This window comes from Athalia rosae, chromosome 7 (assembly GCF_917208135.1).
Source record: "Athalia rosae chromosome 7, iyAthRosa1.1, whole genome shotgun sequence".
In the NCBI taxonomy this organism is placed as follows: domain Eukaryota; kingdom Metazoa; phylum Arthropoda; class Insecta; order Hymenoptera; family Athaliidae; genus Athalia; species Athalia rosae.
The window spans coordinates 16,520,453-16,547,415 of NC_064032.1; the positions used below are offsets into that span (position 1 = coordinate 16,520,453).

Here is a 26,963-nt window from a genome sequence, read left to right on the forward strand (position 1 = left end):
TGTTGCTCTACTTTTGGAAACGACACAGAGAGTTTGAGGGGAAGAAATCATACTCCCTAGTACATGTATCTACTCAAGAACTGCAGTCATTCCATGGTGGCCCTATTTCTGAACCCCTCTTGAAGTTCAAGGTATGCCATCGGTTGAAAATAACAGAATCCGAAATGCGTGCACCAACTTTCGTAGATCTCATAACAGCTCAATGCCTACCAAGCATACTATTATACCAGTCAACGCATTTCAAATTATTTTCAAATTTTCGATCGATTAATTGGCGATAACTCGATCAATTTCATGGATGGAATTATTTTGCTTGCAGATTCGGATTCCTGAGATCAAAATACATGAGGATAGCGTGGGGAACCCTTCCAAAAAAAATCTGGATCTTCATCTCAGATTTTGAGAAAATTCCAAGGCTATAGGCTTACTGTTTTTTTCGGCAAAAAAGTGAAGCATTTGCCAGAATAATTTCAGGACGCTTTTTCTATGTAAAAAAGCGTATCGAACGAGAAGCCGTCAATGAAATTGAGCTGGCATTGAATCCCATCGAGATATCTTTGATTTTACACTTTTTCGATCGATTAATTGGCGATAACTCGATCAATTTCATAGATGAAATTATTTTGCTTGCGGATTCGGATTCCTGAGATCAATACACATAAGGATAGCGTGTTGAATCCTTCAGAAAAAATCAGTTGTCAGAGAACATGTATTTTTCTATTTAATAAATCCATGTAATATTCTGAATAACGTGTTGCAATTCATTTCCAACCCTCACCGAAAAGTTCCTTCAAATCGATAGTTTATTAATTAGTTATTATTTATACGTTTTATTTGATCAACACAAAATGTAGCGCAAAATAATATTGATAAAGGTACAACTGCTTGTGAAGAGAGAACGAATCCGCAAATAATACCAAAGTGACGGTATAATGTATAACGTTCGGGTGTGTGAATGACCGCCGCCGTGTTCGTCTCATCGGAGAATACATCATTAAAGAAATGTTTTATTTATCAATTTAATGGATTTATACAATATTTAATGATAAACCATGGTATATTTTCATATTTCCTTGAATTCTGTGCAGAGAATCTCGCAATAAAGTCGTAAGATGTCTTGGTCGTGAGGTTCGATGCCGGGCAAAATCCTAGATATGGCTGATTTTCGAGTCGCCGGGGCGAAAATTGGACGTCGAAAAATGAATTTTGGTATCAGGAGAATATGATGAGTGAGGAGCCAGGGAATCAGGAGACTATACGCAAACGTTAGTAACTCGTCGAAATAGCAGACGAGTTTAAGCTCCGAGTTTTTTCGCAGCTTCCTATTGGTTGCCCGGCGCCATCATGCTTTTTGGCGCCTGGAACCAATAGGAAGCCGCGAAAAAGCTCGGAGCAAACTCGTCTCCTATTTCGACGAGTTACTAACGTTTGCGCATAGTCCCTTAATTTCAAAATGGACCCCGCCGCCGGATTGAACGTGAATCAAATTGGCAGAGCAGATGTTAATTTAAACGGGTTAATTAATAGTATATTCGGACGGATAAAGAGTATTTATACAGCAGTGCATTGAGTGAGTCTTGCGAAATTGTTCAGCATATGAAATAATAATTTATTTGTTTGTAGGAATAGTTTGAAAATCAACGGTATGGCACTGCGAGTATATCACGTTATTTTGCGAATGCTCAACCTTCACTCTAACGATTGTATGATAGCTCCCAGACGTTTGCACCAGATGAGATTCCTATGCGTGCTGACACTCAATTATACTATTAGTAAAGGTATGATCTTTCAACATCCGGCATGCGGTGTGCTTTATTTGAATGAACGACACTGAGGTTCAGTCAGTGACAGTTTCTGTATGGTGCTTATGTAGTTTATTTTTATTTGTTTCGGCAGTGAATACTACTGGAACTAAATGTCACCATTTCGGAGTAGAAGAATCAAAGTGCATCCTCAAGAGCAGAGGGGCTAGACTGACAGCTATAAAATTGAATTCAATCTGGAGAAGAGTCCTATCATACTTGGTTGTTTTTTGGCATGGATACCAGAAGAGTTGATCACTGCTATCCGTTTCATTCTTCCAGGTTGAACTGTATTTGTCCCAGGGAAGAATGCGAAGTCGAAACAACAAAGTCCTTGCGATAAGTGTCAGATGTTATTATGACACCTCTGTGTACTTTGACGGACAGTCAGTGCAGATGTTTTGCTGAGAAAGGTCCAGCTGCCCAACCCAAGCATATTGTTGCTCTACTTTTGGAAACGACACAGAGAGTTTGAGGGGAAGAAATCATACTCCCTAGTACATGTATCTACTCAAGAACTGCAGTCATTCCATGGTGGCCCTATTTCTGAACCCCTCTTGAAGTTCAAGGTATGCCATCGGTTGAAAATAACAGAATCCGAAATGCGTGCACCAACTTTCGTAGATCTCATAACAGCTCAATGCCTACCAAGCATACTATTATGCCAGTCAACGTATTTCAAATTATTTTCAAATTTTCGATCGATCAATTGGCAATAACTCGATCAATTTCATAGATGGAATTATTTTGCTTGCAGATTCGGATTTCGAGTCGGGGTGTCTCAGGATCGGGCTTACTATGATGGGGTCGTATCTCGTCGCTGTAAGCCCGTTCGGTGAAAATAAATCGGAGCTCAAATTAGGCATGAAAGAGTTGTACCAGAGAATATCTGTTTAATCATGAATAGCCGCGTTGCACCCGATGCAGCATGAATCTGACCAGAAGTCTAGCTCCTGCTTTTCGGAACCTGGACTGGGAGGAACACAGGGTTGTATAGGGCTTGTATCTTGTACACGACTATAGGCTGAAACTCGAAATAATGATTCATTACAAATAGGTTTGCAGAGTCGGTATATTCTTGGAGCGATTATCGGCATCCTGGTCTCAATGCATTTCATGATTGGTTGAGACCCTGCGTCTCTAATGCAGGCGTATAAACCTTCAACATTAACGAGTACCTTGTTATCTAGGTGATCTTGTTACTTTCTTTTTCCCCTCATTTCTCTAGATATATTCAGCATGAAGAATCCGTGTACAGAAAAGTGCGGATAGGAGATCTAAAGCTATAATCAAGCAGAAGTGAATTTTAGAAAATGCAAAATTGGTTGCAGCTGTAAAGTTTCCATCAGCTGCATGCCTCGTAGACTCTCATTACTAACTCCTAATTATTTGGGACCAGAGATACGTGGAAACTCTATAAAAGCTACAGTCTTCAAACAGAAAGTTCCAGTCATAAAGCTGCAACTTTTTTTTTTTTAGGCGTTAAGCGATAGATTAGATGGCTCACTACGCATCCTTAACATCTATCGTAATGGATTCCGGCGATGTTTTTCGAGTCCATCGAATCGCCCTGATGGTTTTGGGTCTCTGGCCAACAAAAAGAGTGATTTACTGGATCTATAGCAGCCTCCTTTTAGTGCCGTTTTGCTTCATCTTCACAATATCAGAATTTGCAAACTTGTTCTTCATTTCCGATGACTTGCATTCCTTTGCCGTGAATCTTTGCTACTTTATCCCCCACCTAATGACCTGTCTTAAAATCACCCTCTTTCTCTCCAAGGTGAGGAAGATACAAGAGCTCTGTGAGCGATTCGGGACCACTGAGTTTCTCCCGGATCCTAAACGTGGTATAGAAGAATCCCGGATTGTCAGGGATACGATAGACCGGATTTTTAACTGCCTCCTGATCCTGTATATCCTTGGTACTTCGGTCCTTCTTTGTGGATTTATTGCGCCCTTCTACCGCCAAGGCAACCCTAAGGATTCCGAGAACCAGAAAAATTCAACAATTGTACCGCATCTACCCTATCATAGCTACGTCCCCTGTGATCCCGGAAGTTCACCTTGCTTCGAAATTATGTTCGGATATCAGGCGACTTCTGCATTTATATGCACCTACATAATAATCCATTGCGATACCCTTTACGTAGCATTGGTTTTTCACTGTTGCTCCCAGTTTCGGATGCTAAACGGATCCCTGGAAACGCTAACCCAGCGGGCGGCGACTTCCTTTTTGGCGGGGCAAAGGGAGGAACAGATACGTCGTGACCAACAACAAATCGATAGAGAGTCCCTGAGGCTCGGGGCTAACTGCGTAAAACATCACCAAGCTATACTAGAGTGAGGGATAATATATTTTTCCAACCATCTTGCGTATTTTTCGTTTACTTGATACTTATAGGAGAGGATGATAACATGGCGCGCAAGTTTGTATTATGTCTACAATATTTAATTTTCTATACGTATAGGTGAAGGTGTACAAACCGCAGTCAGAGCTTTTGCCAATGAAAAAATTGAATCACATTAACGATTTATCTTCTATTGAAAATAATTTGTTCCTCTTGATATTCACAAAAAAGTCTTTCAAACCTGTATTGCATTGGAAGACGCCTTTTCCGGTAAATATACATATGCATGTATAGGTATAATAGAATACCAACGACATCACCGATCTTAACGACCTTGTCATATGTTTTCGAGGATATCGTCCTGAGTGATGTTGAACTAATTTTAAAAGATGCTTGTTGTTTACTAGACAGTTATCAACAAAAAATTATGCTACACTGCTTACTACTCATAGTATACTTTTACTACTTATGTATCGTGAAACACATTACGCTACCCAATGTTGAAAATATTTAAACCATTATTTTATTGAATATAATTCTTACAAAAATGTAGACAAATCGCGACAGTTGATGGTTTTTCTCTATTACTATTGTACACCATGATACCATGTACATATTTCTTATGTATACATGATGTCATAAAAATACGTTTCATTCTAAAAACTTTTTTGTTAATAAATTTTTATTAAATAAGGAGCTACTTAGAGAATCATGTGCACATCACTCAGGGCAACGTCCTTGTCAACATATGTAGAGGTCATTAAAATCGGCGGAGTCGTCGGTAATTTATATATGTACATATACATATAATTATCGCTTTTTCTCTATCTTGTCAGGACAAGAAGCTTTTAATGCCTTTGGCAACTTTCATTGAGACGCTAATTGATATCGTTATCAGGATATGAAAGTGACAAAGTGGGACAATTTGCCATGATATAGGCAAGCCGTATTACCGATCCTTCTTCTATTCTTATCAAACTGTGTTCGAAATGCTGTCCGTGTAACTCGTATTATACCATGTCATTGATGTTTTTTTAGGGTATCAGAAATTTTGGAGACGATTTACAATCTGTTGATACTAGCTCAGTTTCTGTCGTACCTCGTGCAGCTTTGTTTTCAATTCTTCTTGCTGACTGAGGCGAGTGGATTTACCTATTCGGATTGAACCAGGGTTCTATAATTCCCGTGTATAATTGAAGCGGTCCTTACTTTGGTTCGTTTGAAATTAAAATCACCCTAAGGTGAATTGCGCATCGAAATCCCGATCAAAATACGAGCTGGCTATACTGGCCGTGGGCCATCGATGTCAGGCGTCCTACGCAATCCATCGATCCGCCTCAGAGCGATCCGATACTTATAGTCCCCTAGATTGATCACTTGTGTGATTTTAACTATTTAACATACATCTCGTAGGTGATCGACATGTCGTCTTTCGACCTAATCACCATGACCTTATTCAGCTGTGCAATGATCTACGAGTTATTCATATTATGTAACACCGGAAACGAAATGGAAATAGAGGTATTCGGCTGAATTCAAAAATCCTTTTCAATATTTCGCTCTCAAAAGGAAAGTTATACTATAACTTAACTCGGAGAAATGAAAAATTTAGATTTTCTGCCAAACTCTGTTGTAGAGTAAGAAGGTTTCACGGTCCGCCTACAACGCGCAGTGGACCTCCGCCTCGGAACCTGTAAAGTAATTATACATATCTTGTGCTTCTCAGTATGTTTATTGCTGTTTTGAATGTTGTGAAATATATTTTTTGTTTTTACGTGTACCAGGAAAATATTGCTGCTTATGATGCTACGTGCCGAACGACCAGTTCTTTTTACCGTTGGAAAATTCGCCAAGCTTTCCTTGAGGACATTTCTTTCGGTTGGATTTATTTCCATTCAAGTAAATGACCTTATCAAGTATCAGCTGCTGATGAACAGATTCAAAAAATTTTTTAGGTAATCAGGGGCTCTATCTCCTACTTCATGGTCCTGCGAACCGTACAATAGTCAACAACAGATTATTTATCATGCTTGTAAGGTACCCGAGTTTCATCGTTGTACACCTGAAAATAATAAGTATTAGCTTGTTGAGTTAAATTTCTAACTATCGTCAAATATTCGTGTGTGCATATACCGTTGCCGCAGTCGGGTCCAACCGGAACGAATAGCAAAAGTTCGCCGAGCTACGCAGTAGTTTTATTACAGAAATAGCTACTCCGGTCGAAGTAGCTCCCCACGAGAATTCGAAATGCGCATTATCAAACGACTCGATCGCATTTCTTTAACCCAGAATTTGTATTGTATTACTTTAATGTGTAATGTGTAATGTGAGAAGGAGACAGCCAGGGAGTAGACGTAGTTGATGATTGCGGAATTCGGAATTCGTTTTGTGTTCGCGGATTGGACGCCTCTTTTCTGTTTTCATTGTTGTTACGATGATTATTCCTCTTCTATTCCAATATGCTACGAAGCTGGGATATGCATGCATATGTATGTATAAATAGATACCTTTATTGGAGTACGGGAGTCTGGAAGGATCGACGGGAAGTGGTGAGAGGAGAGGGTAAAAGTACTGGCTAGTACGTGCTGGAAATTTCGTACCGCAGCCGCCGGACGATCAATACTCTCCTCCTTTGGGCTTGAGGATAACCTTCTCTAGTTGTGCTCCCCGAATCCCGGTTCTGGAATAATTTATAATTCTCACACTGTGAAAAGTTGCGGCCAAAAATGAATAAGTATTTCACCAATTGTAGGGAAAGATAAAACGTCTGTGACATTCATAAGGTCTAACAAGGTCCTACGATGTGAAAAAGGATGGAAAAACGATAGAAATAAAACGAGCCACTGGCGGGGCTCGCAACGCGCATTTGTTTTGACGGGCGCTCGAAAGTTCGATTCGAGAAACTGCGTCGTCACCGGTTGCTATATAAACACGGCGTCGACGTACCGGCCGGCATTCAGAAACAAACCTTGAACAAACTTCCAAGTTGTGCGCGTGATCCTCGGTGGGTTGGTTCGTAATTAAAATTAGTTTCTCACTTAATTGAAACTTATTATTTTTAGTAAAACGATTGCCGACAACGTGCGAAAGTCATATGAAAATGTGAATTATGCGACGACAGCCTAACGGCGGTTCGTCGAGCCGCAGGTATGAGATTTTATGTGTTTTCACAATTTTCAATTCTATTTCCTTTTATACATGTAGTTATGATTTAACTTTTTTTTTGCTGGTCTTCAGCCTTGACTGCAGGTAGACCGGTCTTAATGATGTTTACCACTCTTTCCGTACCAGGTGCTGTCAGTGACTGCAACAAAATAAAAAAAAATAAACATATACTCTGATCAAATTGTTAAACAAACATTGTCACTTCGTTTTCAAACGCTACAGCAAACTAATAAAAAATTATGTATTCTAGATGTATTTTTTCCTGCAGCTCCAATTCTGGGGTGTTGGACGTTTCAAAATTCAACCTCATAGAGGAGGGCTACATTGTTGAAATGCTTGGCTTTGTTCCTGTGATGACAGACAGGAGATTCAAAATGCAGCTGCTCGCTGGAACAACCGGTAAATAATGACGAAAAATCTGTCTGAAAAAATTTTGTGGTAATGCGATGAAATTTTTCTTTATACGATACAGAATAATCAAAGTACGATGCAGTAGTCACCGCTCGGCAACATCTGTGGACGTGGGTGTGACGAATTTGAGCTCTCTAGATAGATTGGAATAGGAAGGTTGCCGATTCTTTAAATCATTGATAACGAGTGCCATTATAGCCAAAAGCTTGGTGTAACAACTTCAAAGAATTGAAGGATCTAGAAGGATCGTTATCCTGGTAGTCCGTGTGTGTGATCGATACCTTTTTGGGTGCGGTTATTGTGAGGACTCCATCGGAGGACAGACTCGAGGTGACATCTGAGACTTTGTGGGTTGACGGCAGGAGATATCGTCTTACAAAGTGTCGGCTGATGTAGCCGTGCTCATCCTGCTTTTCCTCGTGTTTTGCCTCGACAATAACATTATTGTCGATTGTCTTCACTGTGATTTCCTCAGGGGCGAATTGCTGCACGTCCAGTATCACCTATGAATCAACCCAGCGTGAATAAGAAGAAACTGAATCCAATCACGATAGGTATATACCGTACAATGAAACACGCAAATAGTTCTATCAAATTCTTGTAACTTCAAGACTACTGTCACTAATTCTTACATGTTACAGTACATCAGTAAAATTTCATCAGGAAATCGCCATGAAGACATTACTATATTCATCTTCACCCGATCGCGAATAGCGTTGGAGTTAAAATTCAGTTGATTACGGTTTGAAACGTTGAGCAGCTTTGCAAGCTCGCAAAATGTAGTTTCAGGACTCGCCTGCTTGTCTAAATATCACCGGTAGATGCAAGTAAGGCGTATAAATCATTATTAAGTTTTTTTACATCGTTTATGTATCACATTTTTATTGCTAGCAGTAATATATGAGAGAATGAATAGGTCAATTTCCAAATATGCGGCTGAAGTCATAAAAAGTACCGCGACAAATCACACGTCGTATGATTATTTTTACCATACTTCTATGATAGATTTAAATCATTCGAAACAGAATTATACATATATGTATGCATGTAGGTATATACATATACATAAAGATGAATATCTAAGAGAAATAGGCAGTTATTCGTAAATTTTCAAGGGGAAAAAAAGTTAATGAAAACAAAACATTTGTAAGTGGATGAATCGAAATTGATTTTCATCATATAGTTATGTACAAAGTATTACGCGATATTGTACATTTATTTTTCTATACAGAATATTTTATTAATTGATAAAAATATCAGAGTATCGTATTAACTAACATATAGTAACCTTCCGGAAGGCCGTGCTCACTGGGGGTGGTGCCCCCACACTTCACAAAATCAATCATAAATTATAACATTAGTAACACCAGTCATTTACGATTTAAATCGTCGGTACGCAAAACAAACACAGAACTTTTGCGAGTCCTGAGCTCCAAATAATTATTAATTCCATACTAGTACATTATTTCTAGAAATTCGTTATTTTCCAACTTGCAAGGGTTGAGGGTTGGTAAGATCAAGAAAAGAAGGACGGGAGGGGGGGGGGGGGAGTACTAGAAAATGAGTGGAAATCTTATAGATTAAATGAATAATCCGAAAAAAATTCCTGGGAGCGGGGATATGAGATTTGTGGCTCTTAATATAGTTAGGCGTGAGTCAGAAGTTGAAGCGTTGCATAGGGGTGTGATGGGTGTTGTGTCGGACGAAAATAGAATTTATTCGTAACTCTCGTTCGTGTTATTACGAAATTTTGCAGTTTTATTTCCATTTCGATAAGCTAACTCAACCGAGGTCTCTGACGTCCTTTTGACTAATTTATTTTAATTTCTCATTTTTATTATATTTTGGAATTCGATTTCTCTCATTATTGCGCACAGGGCTTCAATAAAATCCCTGCACAATTCACAGATGACAGTATGGATCAAGGGGTTGAAATTGATGACGCAATTTTCATCGTCGATCATCAGTATTTGATGTATTTTTCATGATTCAATGATTTGACAGCAATACGGGGAAAAAAGAAAAACGTAGAGATCGTGAAATAAGAAACAAATTAAGCGCACAAAATTTCTATACGTTTTATTCGATAGACACCTATCGCTTGCGTGTGCAATCATTTTTTCATAGTAATTTACGGGACACAAAATTTGATTATTACGTCAAGTAATTAACATAGTGCTTTCTTTTTTCCATCTATTCTAATCTACTAATCTGATAATCCAATCTACATTTGATAAAAAAATAATATCTCAATTCGAATTCATATAGTTTTTAACTGATTTCTCTTTCAAGTCGAGAGGGGATCTCGGGCGAGGATTTTATGGAATCCTCTCCTGAGATGCCCCTGGGCAACAAACGAAAAAGTATTTGAAATTCTTATATCGATGTAAATCAGGATCAGAACTCGCCTGAAATTTGTCCTTGTCTGCTTGCACGGTACTAGCGCCTCCAGAATTTTGCCTTACGACATTTCTCCAGGGTCTGTAGTATCCGGCATTCCCGATAATTGACCTAGGCCGGCCCTGGAGGCTCAGACTTGACACACCTGAAATAAGGTCCTCGCGGTCTAAGCCGCTGCCAAAGTGCTGATCGATCAGCCGGGAGGTAGGGCGGTCCAGGTCATCCCACCAGTCTCTAAACATTAGAGGAACCACTGACATATTCTGAAAAATTCAACAAAAAGAGATTCAAGAAGTTTACTTCGTGAACTTGAGAATCGAGAGTTTTCTAGTTATTAAGACGAAGCAACTGCATCGTGAGGCGGATGTTATTGAGATTTAAACTACTTGTGAAACCAGAATCAATTCATAGAAATGAATATGAATAATTGCAGTCGACGAACGGCAATACATTAACAAATGATTGAGATCTTAAAAAATTTATCAATGTTCGCTAATTATTATTAAACTCTAGGTGCAATAATACGCATTACAATTATTATAGATCTAATCAATATCCATCTTCATTGAAAGTTACTACTTCATATTGATAATGATATTATAATTTAAAAGCTCGTAAGTGATCGTGTCAAAGACGCGAATTGATTAAAAAAGCGCTCGTTCTAGTATCAACCATCGTAGAGGTAGGGCAAGACAAATATGATGTACTAGCGCTCGATCAATTAGTGAGTTAATAATTGATTAGTCTTCAATTAGTGTTTAAGGAAAAGTACAAGCCTTATTATAACGACATTAGAATGTATATGACGCACGTTGATACATGTATACATAGTACTATTTTCTTTTCATCATTTTTTTCTACAACCACCCAATTCACACACATGTGAAATACACAGATTAATAATCAACAAAGCGTAAGAGAAATAAATAAATGCCATTTAAAAAGCGAAGACGGAGAAAAAATAGCAAAAAAATTTTGAAACAAATAATTGAAAACAAAAAATGCGTAAAAAATAACTGACAATGAGCGAATTAAATTTACAAAACACAAATATTATAATAGTGCTAGCGTAAGTATAATAATATCATTCAGTAGTAATACTTATGATGAGTAATTATGTTCAGATGCGAGTGAATTTATTAACGTTATGCAATAGGATCAGATGAAAATAATGATATAATATAGTACTAAGCGTCAAAGTTGCGGATCGATAATTGTATTTGCATGAGTGCACATCTTACTAATTATACCGAGTGTATATGAATAACAAATAACGAGAATGCAGAAAAATTAACCACAGTACCGGAAGTTCTCAACTCCTTGTATTGAAAGCTAATGTGAAAAGAACGGGATCGAATCTCTTTTGCGACAAAATTTGGATGCCGAGCATCAACTGGGGTCTGGTTACATTTATGAAGAGTTTAAATAGGCACCGCGACCACTTCTTTAAGTTATTATTCGCGCGCGCGCGAATGTGCCAGGTTTATTTTTCTAATGTACTTATACCCAAAAATACTTGTCGAAGCGTTTACGGTTCTTTGTTTTACCAATTGAATTATCGCATCCATTCCACCGATCTTTCTCTCACGGCGACGCGAATAACGAAGCTATGACAAATTCGCGAAAATAGCCAATTCTGATGCATTTCTCTGTAGAGTTTTCTTTCATAACTGTTAAGTTTTCTTTTGCCTTTTTTATCAAACGATACATTGTAAGGGGATGTTGAACAGTGTATTTCCAACTATTCAAGTTTTGGATTTCTCTCTTATTTTATTCTCTATATTCAGATTCCATATCTTCAAACTTATTGTTAGTCTAGTTTATCAGTCTTTGAATAATGCTAGAGACTACGCTATGGAAGGTGAAAAGATGAAGAAAATAAAATAAAAGAGATGGAAAAAGAACAAATGGTGAGGCATGATTATGTGTTAGATGAGTGGCGTTGTAGAAATAAGTTTGAATATCGATTGCATTGTATCGTATTCGAACAATAATATTCGATCGAGTGCTTAAAAATTATCATGACATAATATCTAATAATTACGATCGAACATGGTTTGAATGATCTAACTTATTCGTAGAAGTTTGGATCAAAGAAATGGCTGCAGAACATTGTTACTTGAGTTGAAAAAAATGATATGCACTAATCTAATAGTACCATTGATATTTGAACAAACGAAGACATGTGATAGTGAGTTAAAAAATGGAAACATTCTGTAATATTGCTTAACATAAAATTTTGTACAATAATTCTAGGTGTTTCTAGATCATCCTAGCCATTATTATGCGTCAATGGATGTTGTATAATCGGAGTATAATCCATGTATGCATTCGTATCACGCCTATATTCATCATAACTGTGTACTTTGTCATTCGATATTCTTTCTACCGGGTCGTATAATTCGTAGTTTTGCATGATAGTTATGAAAAAAACGAAAAAAAATCAACTACACTCCACTACCCCTGCACCTGATATTTGAAAAATCTGTATTGCGATGGTATTGTTGTCATCAGTTTCAGCTATCTTATGTTTGGATAATTGGCTTCAAAGGTGATGAATAAAGTTTGAAAATCACAGTTCTTGATTCTATGATGATTAATTATCCCATATACAAAATAAAAAATCGTCATTTCTGTCTTGTGAACTTCGCTTTCGGTAATTCTACCAAATTTTAAGGGTACACCCTTTGCGACAGGGCTTTCGGTTTGTATCTGACGAAAGATTGAATCTATTCGAGAATAATTTAAATAATTTATTATTCGCCGGATATCGCACTGAAATTCAAATGCTGCCGCGGTACAGGCGTCCATAGGAATTCAGAGAATCGATTAGTTGCGCGGCACGTTCAAGTCATTCGAGATGTCAGATGGTGGGTTAAATTGTAGGCTGCGTTGACTAAGGTCAATATCAATGTTCTTCGATCCAATTCAGTCAACACTGGCGGTTTGTTTTATTTACCAGCTACTTTGTAGACCTGTCATCATTCACCGATGATGTATGCTGTTACCAATGTTCTTATAGGTAATTGACTGTTCGCGGTATCAGATGGGTTTTCTCGAGGACACATTTGTGATCCTTGTGACGCAGGTAACCATTTTTCATTCTTCTCAATTGCCTGGCCGATTCTAAATAGTGATTGATATAGGTTATCCATTGTTACGATTGTGCAGGTTTTCTTTTTCATCGGAGGATGGGTCTTTTTTGTAAAAAAATTGTTTCGGGACTACGAGGTGCATCACAGATTGGTGCAGCTTATATTCTCTGTCACTTTTTCCCTATCCTGTACCATGTTCGAGCTCATCATTTTCGAAATTGTTGATGTCCTGGACTTTAGGTAGGCTAGAACATGATTCGCCTCATATTTTTGCATAGCCATGGAAGAACAGAGATGATGCATTATTTTTTAATCTTTTCACAGTTCGAGGTATTTCCATTGGAATGCAGGCCTCTACATGTTATTATTCATGGTGATAGTGTTGATACCGTTTTACATAGCATACTTCATAATCAGCAACATTAGGTTTGGTACGTAAAAATGAAAACTACTAAACCTTGAGGTTTTCAAGCATCATCTTAAGCATTGCCATTTTTCAGTAAGACTCAATTTCATACGACCTTTGACCGTGGTGGTTTATCTCTGTTATTTGTACCTGTTTTGGAAAGTGGGGGATCCTTTTCCCATTATGAGTCCAAAAAAAGGTCTGCTCTCAATTGAACAGGGCGTGAGTCGAATAGGTGTAATTGGAGTGACTGTTATGGCTCTTTTGTCTGGATTTGGTGCTGTCAACTACCCTTACTCTTCCATGGCATATTTCATGCGTCCCGTCTCCTATACGGACATCCAGTATGTGGAAAGACGACTGCTTCAAACTATAGACATGATTGTAGCCAAAAAAAAAAGGATCGCTTTAGCTAAGAAAGGGGAAGTGGCAGGGCAGACAGAAGTCCGTTCCCGCCTTTGGGGAATGCTTGTGCCTCTTGGGGGAAGCAAAGGAGGTCAAGAAAGTATGATTTTACTCGTGCTTTACTCTTTCTCTATTGATGAATTGTTGAATCTTTACAATGATACATTTTCAGATATGAGACAGCTTCAACATGAAGTTTCAGCACTTGAAGAATTGTCGCGACAATTGTTCCTCGAAGCGCACGACATACAAAATGCCAGAGAACGACTCGAATGGGCAGCAACTTGGCAGGGAAAGTACTTCAACTTTCTTGGTTACTTCTTCTCCCTTTACTGCAGCTGGAAGATATTTATTGTAAGGATCGAAGCTACCATGTTAAATTACATCTGCCATGGGAATATTATTCTCTATCATTTTGATGGAATCTACGTAAAGTTATCATTCCTCAGTCAACGATCAACATAGTCTTTGATAGAGTTGGTAAAAAGGATCCTGTTACCCGTGGTATGGAGATTGCGGTACATTGGATTGGGTTTGATATTGATGTGACATTCTGGTCTCAACATATTTCTTTTTACCTGGTTGGCTGCATCGTCGTTACATCTATCAGAGGACTCCTATTAACACTAACAAAGGTTGGCTTAGAAATGAATCAAGCAATGAACATTTTCAGAGATGTTATCAACAAATTATCGTGAGAAGAGAAACTGTATAGGTTAGCTGGAATAGCATAGCGCAATTACAAGTTACAGTTTCAATAGTAAATTCATGTTTCAGTTCTTCTATGCAATATCTAGCAGCAAGTCGTCGAATATAATCGTCCTTATCCTTGCTCAAATAATGGTAAGTTCAATAAATTGGGGTAACAAAATTACTGTGCCTGAAAATTTTACCGGAACATCGTTCTGTCTTTCAGGGTATGTACTTTGTATCTTCAGTGCTGCTCATGCGGATGAACATGCCAGCAGAATACAGAATCATAATAACCCAAGTTCTCGGTGATCTTCAGTTTAACTTCTACCACAGATGGTTCGACGTCATATTTCTGGTCTCCGCACTATCTTCTATAGCATTTTTATACCTTGCACACAAGCAGGCTCCAACTGAGCGGGCTTGAAATGTGATTAAATTATTTTTTAATATTAAAAAAAAAGCAATGGCTCTACTACTTCAAGTGTTCCGGTATTGTAGGAAACGTTCGAAAGTTCTTCCCATTCGTACCTCTTCGAATTCCGTTGATTAATATCGAATTTTATCTGGTATAGACACTGAGTATGTATATTCATGCTGATATGTTACAGAGGATTACAGCAAAACAAAATCTTCAGTTAACAAAGACAATCTCTGGTAAAAACAACGCAAATCCTCACTCTGCCTTCGAGTTCCCGTTGCAGTAAATAAATTCGGTAGGGCGCCCGTTGTTTTGAACGTATTTGGCGCGAGACTCTACCCTAGTCTCTTAACATGAATTCCAATTCCGGACGATATCCAACCAGTATCTATTAGTACGTACCTATTAGAGTTCCTGAATCGGCATATTGCTCAAGAACAAGTGAAAATGTATTCAGACCGTTGGTATCTTTATTTGAATGATTTTCGGTTGAGATATCGAAAAAAAAGTAATGAACATTTTAATCGAAACCTTAACTACACTTAGTGAACATTCAATTTTATTAGAATAGAGTTGTTTATATAATCAATGAAGTCCATTTTGAGTATCTTCATCAAAGTGAAATAAAACGGATCAGCGTGGTGAATGACATACTCCTAGATATCAGTGGTCTCTTTTCATCGTCAGTCAACGATACTTCCGGTGTATTAGTTCCGTTGAGTGTAGACACTCAACGTTAGTTCTGTGTGTAATGAATTTTATCCCTTATTTGTATAGATAATCGGTTGCCGTCCGGTGCTCTTTTAATACACTTGGCGCGAGACGATACCGAGTTTCTTGATATACAGTATTATCTCGACAAAGAAGAGGCCTTATCTTTTTGCTGATAAGCTGACTGATTCCCGCATTATTTCACTTTCGTTGAAATTGATAACTTTTCTAATTCGTTTGTCGTGGAGAAACAAAAGCATCCAACCGTACTGAGTCATTGAAATTTTCTGTTCTCCCTAGCAGAGAGCAAGTAGCCAGCGAAGCAACCTGTGTCAATGTGTATTGTATTGCACCTAATATGTGCAGTGGATGATATGGCTCCTCAATGTTGAAAGATCATGGCAGTGAACTGTGCCACACCCTGGTATTTGCTATCATTATACACCTCTCGTATATCAGGGTAATACGCGGTGTGTTCCTAGAATGAAAACTGTGTTCCAAAAAAAAAATTCAGTTGTTCTCGAAGTACCAGTTTTGCAAATCTGAAGATTCACGGTTGTGTGTGTGCTAGATCTATGGTTGTATTATAAAGTAGTCGTCTTCTGTAGTAAAATCACCAGGTGAATTGTTAAATTTTCCTACAGACGCCAATGCTTTCCACTTGAGACCTGATGAATGCCAAGAGCCGTACCTCAGGTTTCAACCAATGAGAAAAAAGTAGACATGTAACATTTCAGGCAATTAATTTAATAATTGCTGCAAACTGTTAGTACAAGCTAAGACTCTGAAAATGGTGGAAAGCTCAGAGGTACTATGTCGATCCAGGATAATGCACTGTATGAGACTACCCCTGCGATCAACAGAGCAGATTTACCTAGTATTTTTAATTCCAACTTTGTTAAACTGTGCTATATACGTGATACATTTCTCCTTGGATCTAGTTGTTGTAGAGCAACATTTTCGCGAAGGAAATTCCATATGGGGAAGTTGCAGCCTTGTCATTATGTATGCTCCAAGCATCACCTATTTCATTTTGACTGTTTCAAGACCGGACTGGTGGATGAGCCAGGATGAAAAAATTTCCAAAGGAGTTATCACGTGGTTCATGCTTCAAGTTTGTCAAGTATTTGCTTTTCCGCTGTTCGCTCTCTATAGGTGAGAATAATTCTACAATATCATAATAGTATGAATATATCAATTATATGTGCTGGGCTCCTAGCTTATGAACTTGAAACAAAAAATTTATTAACACGCCATGACGTTTATCATTGAACATACTTAGGTACGCTGGTTTGATTGTGCTGACAGTTGATGCGATAATGCTCTCAGGAATAGAAAGAATGAAGACACTGAACATTGCCGCTAAGCCTGCAGCAATAGAATTATACTTCTTTCTTCAAGCTTGGTTTCAAGCAGCACCCCAAGCTGTATTTCAAACGCACTTGCTCTTCAGTCAACAGACTGTTAAGCGCTCACATCAATCTGGTATGTAACACTGATGTTATGAATCAATGGTTTTATAGTCTATTATGTCCATTGATAATGACAAAAACAATGTTTGTTGCAGTAGGGATTCAAATATCATGCATTCTCATATCGATATTCGTGCTTTCTATTCAAACAATGTCGTTTCAAAGATTCGAAAGCCAGAGAATAAAAGGAAGAAAATTACCATGGGCAATGTGGTTGAAGAAGTACCGGGATCAGGTAATCTAAAAGATATCAACCGTTTTCCCCATACTTCACTGTAGGCTCCTTTCATATTGTGCTTTTTAAAATATTTTATCAAATTTAAGGAACTACAAGAGTTTGATGACAAACATTCAATTGAGTCTATCCGAATATTGGACACCGAGAAAAAAAACATCCACGATAAGGGCGTTGCCAAAGAATTGGTAAGCACAGCACGTTTTGGGAGTACAAATAATGTCCAGGAAGCAGAGATGAATACTATGAAGTTCAACCATCAGATATCGACCATTCCTCCTCTGCCACCAAAAAACGTGCACATTACACCACCTCCAACACCTTTGAGAGGGGTAACAAGTGTAATACCATTACAAGTTCCTGATGTGCTAGCCCCTCGCCGACCAGATTTCATAGCGAACCAAACCGAAGCGGGTAACATAGAAGCAGCGACGTCACGTCCAGTGAGTCAGAAACCAATGAGATCCACTTTACAAAAGTCTAAGAGTTTGAAACTACCAAAACGAAGATATTCTGAGAAAGGACTTGACGAAGATGACCCTGCAGGTAAAGCAATAGCTTCGTTATGGTGGTTTTTGTTCATTTTACCTCGCGTATTCTCCATAGCAGTGTTCTACAAATTTCATCCCGGTGTATTATTCACTGTACTTGTTGCGCACTACCTTGTGATGCTAGCTTATATATTTTACCACGCTAAGGACTTTACAGTGGTAACATTTTTCATGAATCTATGGTTGGGTTTGATTTACATTTTTGGGGCAATAGAGTACCAAATTAAATTCAAGTATGCGAATCGTTGGCTTTCTTTTTATTATGCATTCGCAATCGCACAAAATTCATTATTCACGGGGACATGGTACTTTTTGAGTGAGTGGGATGGATTTTGGTACACTTTTGTATTTTGGGCGATATTTGGCAGCATGGGGCTCTGTATCATGTCAACTCTGGTATACCAACTTCTGTTGAAACCCAGAAAGCAACAAGTTTATGTGAGCTGATCATATTCGTATTTTGATAAAGAAGGCCACACAGGTATTGATATTTTATCTCGATACAGAGTGTTAGTAAAAAGTTGATTTTCACTATATTATATTATCTCTTAGAATGCGAGGATGCGTCACAAATCTGTCCTGTGACACTGAACACGAGTTAACATTTGTACCTGAGATCCATATTAGACAACAACTCACGACTGCGAGCGATAATTAAAATAAATTTATCACACTTTAATGTAGAAGACTGATACAATAACTATGTCACAGAAGTAGCATCATGTTCTACCAATTAACGTAATCGAATGCGAAGTGGAATTTTAACCGGATGTGTAAAAGCGAAGGCATTCAAATTGTGTGCCAATCAGAGGACACAGTAAGTGTGGACGGTTGAATACGGGTACAAAACTAATTACATAAAAAATCACTGGATTATGTAACAGATATAAATTTTCAATGTCGCATTTTTCGTTTTCATTTTGTATGACACACGACAGTTGATAATCCACTTAGAGTATTAATGTATCGAGTTATACTTTTTATGCCTCTCATTTGCACAATGTAAGTCATCTCAGGCATTATCCATCAACTATTCATTTATTCAATAATAATCAATACGCAACATCTTGAAATGTATCGGAGCCTGATTCGCATATTGATTTGAATTTAACCAGCAGTTGTTAAGTTTGACCACCTTCCAAACATCAGTTACATCTGGTAGCGTTCTAGTTTGTATACACGTTATTGGCAAACATTTCAATAAAATAATACCTCTACATGTATCGATAGTATTTACAATACTGCGTGTTATGTACACGGTTACCGTTGTAGGGCTATGCCTAAATGTCAACACATACTTATACTATTTTTATGTACACTAAACGCATTACCAAAGCAGTCCCAAGATCTTCATTTTTCAACACTCGTCTACGGCTATAAATCGGAGGGATTTCCAGTGAATGTCAGTTGGACTGATGGACCGTAATTACTTTCCACAAAGTAGGTAATTAAAATTAGATATATACAACGATGCGTGTACAAAATAAGGACTTGTGAAGAATCGTTCATATGTGAATACTCGAATCTCTGTGCAAATTGCCAAGTTGTGCTTCGAATAGGATGTCGTTTAACAGTTTTTCGCTAATTATCCTCTGATCAAGTCGCATATTACGCAGTTTTGCGGCAACATTACGACCGATGGCATCGAACTCGTCCTCAACAACGAAGGAATTATTATGAGACAACTTTAGAATTTCGCTCGAATCATTTGGCTCTTCCGATCTACGCCTTCGTGATATCGGAGATTCCGACCATTCGATCGGCTGATCGCAAGCCTCGTCTGTTCCGGGGGGATATTTCTCCTTGAAGAAGATCAAAAAAGTTATCTCTGGGTAGACATGATTAGCATGCGAAGCTCATAGTAGGGCTATTGAAAAGGTAACACCACATGTTATTTGTGTAAGCAATAACTTAGCAGATTTCATGTATAAATTTCAATTGGACGTAAAGATGAAATTAATGACAAAAATATCATTGAACTTTACCAGGTAAATTGGACTCTTAGTCTCGAAGAAATAATAAGTTAAATCCCTAATTATAGTGACCCAGTACATGGGTAACTTGATGCCATAGGAACTTCTGAAATCTTACGCTTTTGTAGCATTTCCTATACCCTCGTTTAGTCCTGACTATTTCTGGACACGAATCAGCTGTCATATCGATGTAAACAGTGGCTGGTTTTCTTTGGTTAGACTTTGTCTTTATCTTTTCAATCAGAAATGGATGCACTCTCTGAAATCATATGTGATATGAAAAAGCACAGGTCAGATGAAATGAATTATGTATAAACTGCCGATAACTTTCCAACATATTGACATACTTTGACATGACTAAGAAAATTGCCAGTTGACTTAAGGTTTCCATTGAGTAGTTTCTGACATTGAAGGCACCTGACAGTTACGTTTGTTTCCTGAACTCTAATTACAGTGAAAAATTCTCCATCCAGTATTGCCGGTAGACGAACCGGGGTCAGAGTGGAGTTGAGCTGAGTACTAGGCTGTATTTGTATCAAAGGTGTAGTTGACTGCTGGTTCTGCTGGTGTTGGGAATGCATACCGTTGTGGCTTTCTTCTGATTCGATTTGCGATGACTGCTGTTGTATCTGTTCGGTAACTGATTGAACCATTTCTGGCTGCTGGTTTTGAGCACTTATCATGCACGACTCAAAGCTTTCCATTTTAGTTGCGCTGTATCTTTGCGTTGAAAAATTGTCCATTGTGAGACGTTTAACAGGGGCAAGTGTGCAAGAAAAAGTGCAAAGTTTGAAAGTGATGTTCAAGGTGTTGATGTATAAGATTTTCCAGCGGCAATGAAATCTATGGTGTAATTCTAACTTGCACTACAGTCGAACCAAACAACGTTGTGCACGGACAATAGCGTATGATACAATCATTTATCTTTGGTTCTTGTTGAATTTCAGATAAGGATGTAGATAACGCTACTCTTGCAAAACTCACATAGAGATCAGATAATAGATGAGACTAAAGAAGACAAAAGGCACGTAGTACTATCTACTTTCAACGGTAGATTAAGGGTAGAGATTAGTGGCGAGGTGGTACAGATGCTTTAACTAATGCTTTGACCCACAGATTGACAAGTAAGTTAGCGGGACTGCCCTTGGGCGGTACTCTATAATCACCAAAGATAATCACTGATTCATGACCCTAGACAATGGCCATCTTCTGGCCATTTTAGAATTTCAATAAGCACTGGAACGGCACTGGGTGCAAAGGATTTTACTGCCAGGGCCGGCCCCAAAGAGGATAGGGCCTCGTTGACCGGCCCATGCCGCTGACGTTAGGGACGAATTCAGGACCTTGCCGAGAGTCATTGCTTCGCACTATTATAGTCGGAATGTAGAAAATAGTAATAATAGTATTATAGTGAATCAACTTTATTGCCTTTTACCTAAGCACAGCAGAATAAGACTGATTTGATAAATACTAATTAGGAAAATAACTTATTATATTATCTGTAGATAGGTACAAAACGTCCTACGTTGCGCATCGTTTGCTGCTGCATGGAAGAATCCTTCTAAAATATGCGAGCAACCGGTTGATCTCCCTATCATTCAAGGATTTTTTGAATTATGTTTCATTTGCGTCGACCCTGCGTGGGTACAGGCCTCTTAAATTAGTTGCACGGCCCTATTTTTGGGCCGCGCCCCTTGTCTCTAAGCCACGCCCATCGTAAATACACCTAGCGCTATCTAAAGGAATGTTTGCGAACTGAATCCCAGGCAGGTCCACATAGAGTAATTCACCGACAACCGGTCCATCGTCAGCAGTCGGTCCATGGACATCAGTAAGTCCAAGAACATCAGCCAGTCCATCGTCATCAGTCGGTCCATGGACATCGGTCAGTCCATTAATATCAGTCGATTAGTTTCTGAAGACTCGGTATACAGAATTTAGGTGATTGATGACAATGTTTGTTGGCAGCTTACGTGATTGAAGAGTTCATGAGGAAATTTTGAAAATAGGAGAGAATTGCTGACAGTTCGTAATAGGTGAGATCAATTAATATACTCCCTAGTTCTGGTAGTCCAGTAAATTAATAATATTACAATCGCTTCCGAACTTACTAATTAAAAACTCGTGACACACCTTTGACGTTTCATCGGAGCATAGCGTCTCAATCGAGTCGAACACAACCCTGACGTTGACGAATACTAATGATGACATGTCATTACAATTACTCCTTCATTCAGGTAATTGCGCTCTTGGTCTCGAGATGGAAAACAGTCAGAGGATCAGAGGCTACAGTCTTCAGACATTTGCAAGTTTTGAGGCTGGACAATGGAACCAGGCAACAGCGAAACTACTTGTCAAATTTATTTGAATATAGATGCAACGTCTGGTTGTTGGAAAATGCAGGTTTGTCGGCTTCTGTTTGCTCCAGCATGTGGAAATCTCTGTACATTGGAATGTTCTATATTTGTTTCAGAAGAATCGGTATACAGAATTTCCCAGGTGATTGATGACACTGTTTGTTGGCAGCTAAGGTGATTAAATAGTTCATGAGGAAATTGGAAGAATAAGAGAGAATTGATGACAGTTCGCAATGGGTTGGATCAATTATAATACTTTCTAGTTTCATCAGTCCGGTGAAAGAACGTATTGCTATTGATACAATTGCTAAAAACTCACTAATTAAGAACTCGTGACACACCTTTGACGTTTCATCGGAGCATAGCCTCTAAATCAAAGTCGAACACAACCCTGACGTTTACGAATACTAATGATGACATGTAATTGTAAATATTCCTTTATTCAGGTAATTGCATTCTTGGTCTCGAAATCGAAGACAGTCGGAGGATCAGAGGCGACAGTCTTCGGGCATATGCAATTTTTGGGATGGACAATAGATTTAAGCAACAGCGAAACTACTTGTCAAATTTATTTGAATATAGATGCAACGTCTGGTTGGAAAATGCAGGTTTGTCGGCTTCTGTTTGCTCCAGCATGTGGAAATCTATGAACATTGGAATATTCATACTTGTTTCAGGAACAAATGCTGTTCTTTGACTGAACTTTGCACGCTATGGCCATTTTTTCGCATTTCCGAGCGAAAAAATGGAGATCTCTCGACGAGTATCCGGAATTGCTCGGTCCAGTCGACACGCTCGTGTTTCTGAGGCCGTAATATAGGTATCGTCATTTATTTTGTGTTTGAGAATCCACAGCTGCTACTTAATTCAATTTATCCAACGACCGGTCGATTAATAAGCTGATTCTTTGTTGCAGAACGTAGAATTATCAAGATATGTCGATGGTTCCGAGTTGTGTCTTGATTGAGTCGACGGATCTGAGTCGCTGCAAACAAACTACATGAAAATAAGATTGTTTCGGACATTTGGAAAGCGAAGAATACAGCTCCTTCGGGTCGAGAAAGTACGATTGATATTCTGCGCTTTGGTTTCTTACTCATTTTGAGCCCAGAAATCCGACTGCGCTCGCCAAAATGTCTTGCTTATCGAATTGACCGAGTGATAGCAAACTTTCCACTGTAATGAGCAGAGAAATTTAATTAACTCTGTAGCTTTAAGTCGTGGCTCGCTTAATTCGACGGATTTATGTTCTCAAGTTCGAAGATCTCGGAATAAGTTAGTTTAAAACATTTGAAACATATGCTGTATCATGCTAGCAAGACTGCAGAATCGCTGAGACTCTGGTCTTTGCTTCTATTGATTTCAGAGTCAATAATGAACTCTAGTTCCTCAAGTTCCGGCTTTTCCAGATATTTGAGGCTCAGAAACGATGGAAATACTAATCCTCTGTTTAAATTAATTGACTGCTGTACTCTACTGCTTTGAGGAGTCAAAAAATTGTAAAACCTTGATAGCTCTTAGTCGTTGTTCAATTATGTAATCAGATTCTAGTATTCAAGATCAAAGTACATACAACTACTGCTCCGTCATCATTATTTATTATTTTTCCCTCTTCTCCTGAATCTTTCTCAAGTTTTATCTAATTTTTAACGAATTAGTGGACTTCCTTCATGTCCTGTGGGTTTTTGACGCCCCGCAGCTAGAGTAACACGACCTTAGACTTGTTTCCAGATGTTGACCGAATATTTTCTATTTCTTCCTGCATTTTCTGATTTTATTTCGATTTTTAGTCAATTTTTTGATTGATCCGTCAATGACTGCATTTCTCGGCCTTCCTGGAGGTTCCCTGTGATCCAGAACCAAAGGTACGTCATCCTACATTAATTCCCGATTTTTTTCTGATTTTTTGCGAATTTTTCCTATTTTTTCCGATATATTCAATTATGTTTGAATTTTTCCGCGATTCTGACGTCACGTGGTCTGGTCAAGTGACCGCACTAGCGCCATGGGCGGATTTTTGGTGAACTAAAAACTCGCCGATACAGCTAGCGCCATGTGGCGGATTTTTCGTGAACTACTGAAACGTCTAGCCTCGTGACGGGCCCCACTCGTTTCTCGACCACGTGGTCGAGTCGCAGGTGGCGCCATCTTTTTTTAGTTCGACGTAATTCCGCCACATGGCGCTAGCTGTATCGGCGAGTGCGGCCACGTGACCAGCGGCGCTAAAATTCAAACATATTTTAAAAAATCGGAAAAAAATGGGAAAAAATCGGAAATAAATCCAGGATGACGTCCCATCGGTTCTGGATCATAGGACACCTCCAGGAAGGCCAGGAGATGCAGTAATTGGCGGATCAATTGAAAAATTGACTCAAAATCGAAAAGAAATCAGGAAAGAAAGGCAAAGATAGAAAATATCCGGTCAACATCTGGAAACAAGTCTAAGGTCGTGCTACTCTAGCTACATGGCGTCAAAACTCACTGATCTAAGAACTCACTGATCAAAAACTCGTGACACACCTTTGACATTTCATCGGAGCATATCCTCTCAATCGAGTCGAACACAACCCTGACGTTGACGAATACTAATGATGACATGTCATTACAATTACTCCTTCATTCAGGTAATTGCGCTCTTGGTCTCGAGATGGAAAACAGTCAGAGGATCAGAGGCTACAGTCTTCAGACATTTGCAAGTTTTGAGGCTGGACAATGGAACCAAGCAACAGTGAAACTACTTGTCAAATTTATTTGAATATAGATGCAACGTCTGGTTGTTGGAAAATGCAGGTTTGTCGGCTTCTGTTTGCTCCAGCATGTGGAAATCTCTGTACATTGGAATGTTCTATATTTGTTTCAGAAGAATCGGTATACAGAATTTCCCAGGTGATTGATGACACTGTTTGTTGGCAGCTAAGGTGATTAAATAGTTCATGAGGAAATTGGAAGAATAAGAGAGAATTGATGACAGTTCGCAATGGGTTGGATCAATTATAATACTTTCTAGTTTCATCAGTCCGGTGAAAGAACGTATTGCTATTGATACAATTGCTAAAAACTCACTAATTAAGAACTCGTGACACACCTTTGACGTTTCATCGGAGCATAGCCTCTAAATCAAAGTCGAACACAACCCTGACGTTTACGAATACTAATGATGACATGTAATTGTAAATATTCCTTTATTCAGGTAATTGCATTCTTGGTCTCGAAATCGAAGACAGTCGGAGGATCAGAGGCGACAGTCTTCGGGCATATGCAATTTTTGGGATGGACAATAGATTTAAGCAACAGCGAAACTACTTGTCAAATTTATTTGAATATAGATGCAACGTCTGGTTGGAAAATGCAGGTTTGTCGGCTTCTGTTTGCTCCAGCATGTGGAAATCTATGAACATTGGAATATTCATACTTGTTTCAGGAACAAATGCTGTTCTTTGACTGAACTTTGCACGCTATGGCCATTTTTTCGCATTTCCGAGCGAAAAAATGGAGATCTCTCGACGAGTATCCGGAATTGCTCGGTCCAGTCGACACGCTCGTGTTTCTGAGGCCGTAATATAGGTATCGTCATTTATTTTGTGTTTGAGAATCCACAGCTGCTACTTAATTCAATTTATCCAACGACCGGTCGATTAATAAGCTGATTCTTTGTTGCAGAACGTAGAATTATCAAGATATGTCGATGGTTCCGAGTTGTGTCTTGATTGAGTCGACGGATCTGAGTCGCTGCAAACAAACTACATGAAAATAAGATTGTTTCGGACATTTGGAAAGCGAAGAATACAGCTCCTTCGGGTCGAGAAAGTACGATTGATATTCTGCGCTTTGGTTTCTTACTCATTTTGAGCCCAGAAATCCGACTGCGCTCGCCAAAATGTCTTGCTTATCGAATTGACCGAGTGATAGCAAACTCTCCACTGTAATGAGCAGAGAAATTTAATTAACTCTGTAGCTTTAAGTCGTGGCTCGCTTAATTCGACGGATTTATGTTCTCAAGTTCGAAGATCTCGGAATAAGTTAGTTTAAAACATTTGAAACATATGCTGTATCATGCTAGCAAGACTGCAGAATCGCTGAGACTCTGGTCTTTGCTTCTATTGATTTCAGAGTCAATAATGAACTCTAGTTCCTCAAGTTCCGGCTTTTCCAGATATTTGAGGCTCAGAAACGATGGAAATACTAATCCTCTGTTTAAATTAATTGACTGCTGTACTCTACTGCTTTGAGGAGTCAAAAAATTGTAAAACCTTGATAGCTCTTAGTCGTTGTTCAATTATGTAATCAGATTCTAGTATTCAAGATCAAAGTACATACAACTACTGCTCCGTCATCATTATTTATTATTTTTCCCTCTTCTCCTGAATCTTTCTCAAGTTTTATCTAATTTTTAACGAATTAGTGGACTTCCTTCATGTCCTGTGGGTTTTTGACGCCCCGCAGCTAGAGTAACACGACCTTAGACTTGTTTCCAGATGTTGACCGAATATTTTCTATTTCTTCCTGCATTTTCTGATTTTA

The 26,963-nt window shown here is 38.6% G+C and overlaps 5 protein-coding genes and 2 long non-coding RNA genes across 15 annotated transcripts; 5 read left to right on the forward strand and 2 right to left on the reverse strand.

Annotated features, from left to right (window-relative positions):
* Window positions 1-1,371: 1,371 nt before the first annotated feature.
* On the forward strand, window positions 1,372-7,679 carry LOC105684713 (odorant receptor Or2-like). Its single transcript, XM_048659043.1, has 10 exons — window positions 1,372-1,570; window positions 1,624-1,778; window positions 1,897-2,371; window positions 2,560-4,143; window positions 4,271-4,420; window positions 5,564-5,671; window positions 5,787-5,848; window positions 5,935-7,154; window positions 7,213-7,297; window positions 7,584-7,679. The coding sequence occupies exons 4-8, from the start codon at window positions 3,301-3,303 to the stop codon at window positions 6,107-6,109; spliced, it is 1,338 nt and encodes a 445-aa protein (XP_048515000.1). The 5' UTR covers window positions 1,372-1,570; window positions 1,624-1,778; window positions 1,897-2,371; window positions 2,560-3,300; the 3' UTR covers window positions 6,110-7,154; window positions 7,213-7,297; window positions 7,584-7,679.
* LOC105684720 (protein lethal(2)essential for life-like) lies at window positions 7,181-11,721 on the reverse strand. 2 transcript variants are annotated; one of them, XM_012398323.3, is made up of 4 exons: window positions 11,430-11,717; window positions 10,135-10,389; window positions 8,008-8,229; window positions 7,181-7,454 (listed from the first exon to the last, which is right to left on the reverse strand). In XM_012398323.3, the coding sequence occupies exons 2-4, from the start codon at window positions 10,384-10,386 to the stop codon at window positions 7,362-7,364; spliced, it is 567 nt and encodes a 188-aa protein (XP_012253746.2). In that variant the 5' UTR covers window positions 10,387-10,389; window positions 11,430-11,717; the 3' UTR covers window positions 7,181-7,361. The 2 variants fall into 2 exon arrangements, with proteins under 2 accessions (XP_012253746.2, XP_048515186.1); XM_048659229.1 differs by lacking the exon at window positions 7,181-7,454 and having other exon boundaries at window positions 7,777-8,229; window positions 11,430-11,721.
* Window positions 8,012-8,980, forward strand: LOC125501960. Its single transcript, XR_007279701.1, has 2 exons — window positions 8,012-8,280; window positions 8,368-8,980. It is a non-coding gene; the product is annotated as an uncharacterized LOC125501960 (long non-coding RNA).
* A 9-nt stretch (window positions 11,722-11,730) lies between the features above and the next one.
* On the forward strand, window positions 11,731-16,911 carry LOC105684732 (Golgi pH regulator). 4 transcript variants are annotated; one of them, XM_048659224.1, is made up of 10 exons: window positions 11,731-13,070; window positions 13,149-13,214; window positions 13,298-13,461; window positions 13,546-13,652; window positions 13,722-14,132; window positions 14,205-14,386; window positions 14,482-14,667; window positions 14,810-14,875; window positions 14,949-15,152; window positions 16,796-16,911. In XM_048659224.1, the coding sequence occupies exons 1-9, from the start codon at window positions 13,038-13,040 to the stop codon at window positions 15,147-15,149; spliced, it is 1,416 nt and encodes a 471-aa protein (XP_048515181.1). In that variant the 5' UTR covers window positions 11,731-13,037; the 3' UTR covers window positions 15,150-15,152; window positions 16,796-16,911. The 4 variants fall into 4 exon arrangements, with proteins under 4 accessions (XP_048515181.1, XP_012253771.2, XP_048515182.1 ...); XM_012398348.3 differs by lacking the exon at window positions 16,796-16,911 and having other exon boundaries at window positions 14,949-15,200; XM_048659225.1 differs by lacking the exons at window positions 14,482-14,667; window positions 16,796-16,911 and having other exon boundaries at window positions 14,949-15,200.
* LOC105684731 lies at window positions 15,345-19,335 on the forward strand. 4 transcript variants are annotated; one of them, XM_048659222.1, is made up of 5 exons: window positions 15,345-16,474; window positions 16,902-17,009; window positions 17,137-17,339; window positions 17,422-17,561; window positions 17,651-19,335. In XM_048659222.1, the coding sequence occupies exons 2-5, from the start codon at window positions 16,915-16,917 to the stop codon at window positions 18,557-18,559; spliced, it is 1,347 nt and encodes a 448-aa protein (XP_048515179.1). In that variant the 5' UTR covers window positions 15,345-16,474; window positions 16,902-16,914; the 3' UTR covers window positions 18,560-19,335. The 4 variants fall into 4 exon arrangements, with proteins under 4 accessions (XP_048515179.1, XP_048515180.1, XP_012253769.2 ...); XM_048659223.1 differs by having other exon boundaries at window positions 15,345-16,278; XM_012398346.3 differs by having other exon boundaries at window positions 15,345-17,009; window positions 17,425-17,561.
* Window positions 19,132-22,040, reverse strand: LOC105684733. Of its 2 annotated transcripts, XM_048659227.1 has the most exons (4): window positions 21,070-22,040; window positions 20,433-20,805; window positions 20,204-20,344; window positions 19,132-19,914 (listed from the first exon to the last, which is right to left on the reverse strand). In XM_048659227.1, exons 2-4 carry the CDS (start codon window positions 20,787-20,789, stop codon window positions 19,618-19,620), a joined length of 795 nt encoding a protein of 264 aa, XP_048515184.1. In that variant the 5' UTR covers window positions 20,790-20,805; window positions 21,070-22,040; the 3' UTR covers window positions 19,132-19,617. The 2 variants fall into 2 exon arrangements, with proteins under 2 accessions (XP_048515184.1, XP_012253772.2); XM_012398349.3 differs by having other exon boundaries at window positions 20,433-22,035.
* LOC125501962 lies at window positions 21,829-22,383 on the forward strand. The gene is made up of 3 exons (XR_007279709.1): window positions 21,829-21,970; window positions 22,054-22,121; window positions 22,323-22,383. It is a non-coding gene; the product is annotated as an uncharacterized LOC125501962 (long non-coding RNA).
* The last annotated feature ends 4,580 nt before the right edge of the window (window positions 22,384-26,963 follow it).

Bases quoted from the DNA above. Each gene is read 5' to 3' on its own strand.
- LOC105684713 (XM_048659043.1), top strand. From the start codon at position 3,301: ATGGCTCACTACGCATCCTTAACATCTATCGTAATGGATTCCGGCGAT. The intron at 4,144-4,270 runs TGAGGGATAATA...CTATACGTATAG, and splicing joins ATCACCAAGCTATACTAGAG to GTGAAGGTGTACAAACCGCA. The intron at 5,672-5,786 runs GTATTCGGCTGA...ACTCTGTTGTAG, and splicing joins GAAACGAAATGGAAATAGAG to AGTAAGAAGGTTTCACGGTC.
- LOC105684720 (XM_048659229.1), bottom strand. From the start codon at position 10,386: ATGTCAGTGGTTCCTCTAATGTTTAGAGACTGGTGGGATGACCTGGAC. The intron at 8,230-10,134 runs GCGAGTTCTGAT...GTTGATTCATAG, and splicing joins CAGACAAGGACAAATTTCAG to GTGATACTGGACGTGCAGCA.
- LOC105684732 (XM_048659224.1), top strand. From the start codon at position 13,038: ATGTTCTTCGATCCAATTCAGTCAACACTGGCG. The intron at 13,215-13,297 runs GTAACCATTTTT...ACGATTGTGCAG, and splicing joins TTGTGATCCTTGTGACGCAG to GTTTTCTTTTTCATCGGAGG. The intron at 14,668-14,809 runs GTTGGCTTAGAA...TTCATGTTTCAG, and splicing joins TCCTATTAACACTAACAAAG to TTCTTCTATGCAATATCTAG.
- LOC105684731 (XM_020851635.2), top strand. From the start codon at position 16,645: ATGGTGGAAAGCTCAGAGGTACTATGTCGATCCAGGATAATGCACTGT. The intron at 17,010-17,136 runs GTGAGAATAATT...GAACATACTTAG, and splicing joins CCGCTGTTCGCTCTCTATAG to GTACGCTGGTTTGATTGTGC. The intron at 17,562-17,650 runs GTAATCTAAAAG...ATCAAATTTAAG, and splicing joins TGAAGAAGTACCGGGATCAG to GAACTACAAGAGTTTGATGA.
- LOC105684733 (XM_012398349.3), bottom strand. From the start codon at position 20,828: ATGGACAATTTTTCAACGCAAAGATACAGCGCAACTAAAATGGAAAGC. The intron at 20,345-20,432 runs GTATGTCAATAT...ATATGATTTCAG, and splicing joins ATTTTCTTAGTCATGTCAAA to AGAGTGCATCCATTTCTGAT. The intron at 19,915-20,203 runs GTAAGATTTCAG...ATCTTCTTCAAG, and splicing joins ATAGGAAATGCTACAAAAGC to GAGAAATATCCCCCCGGAAC.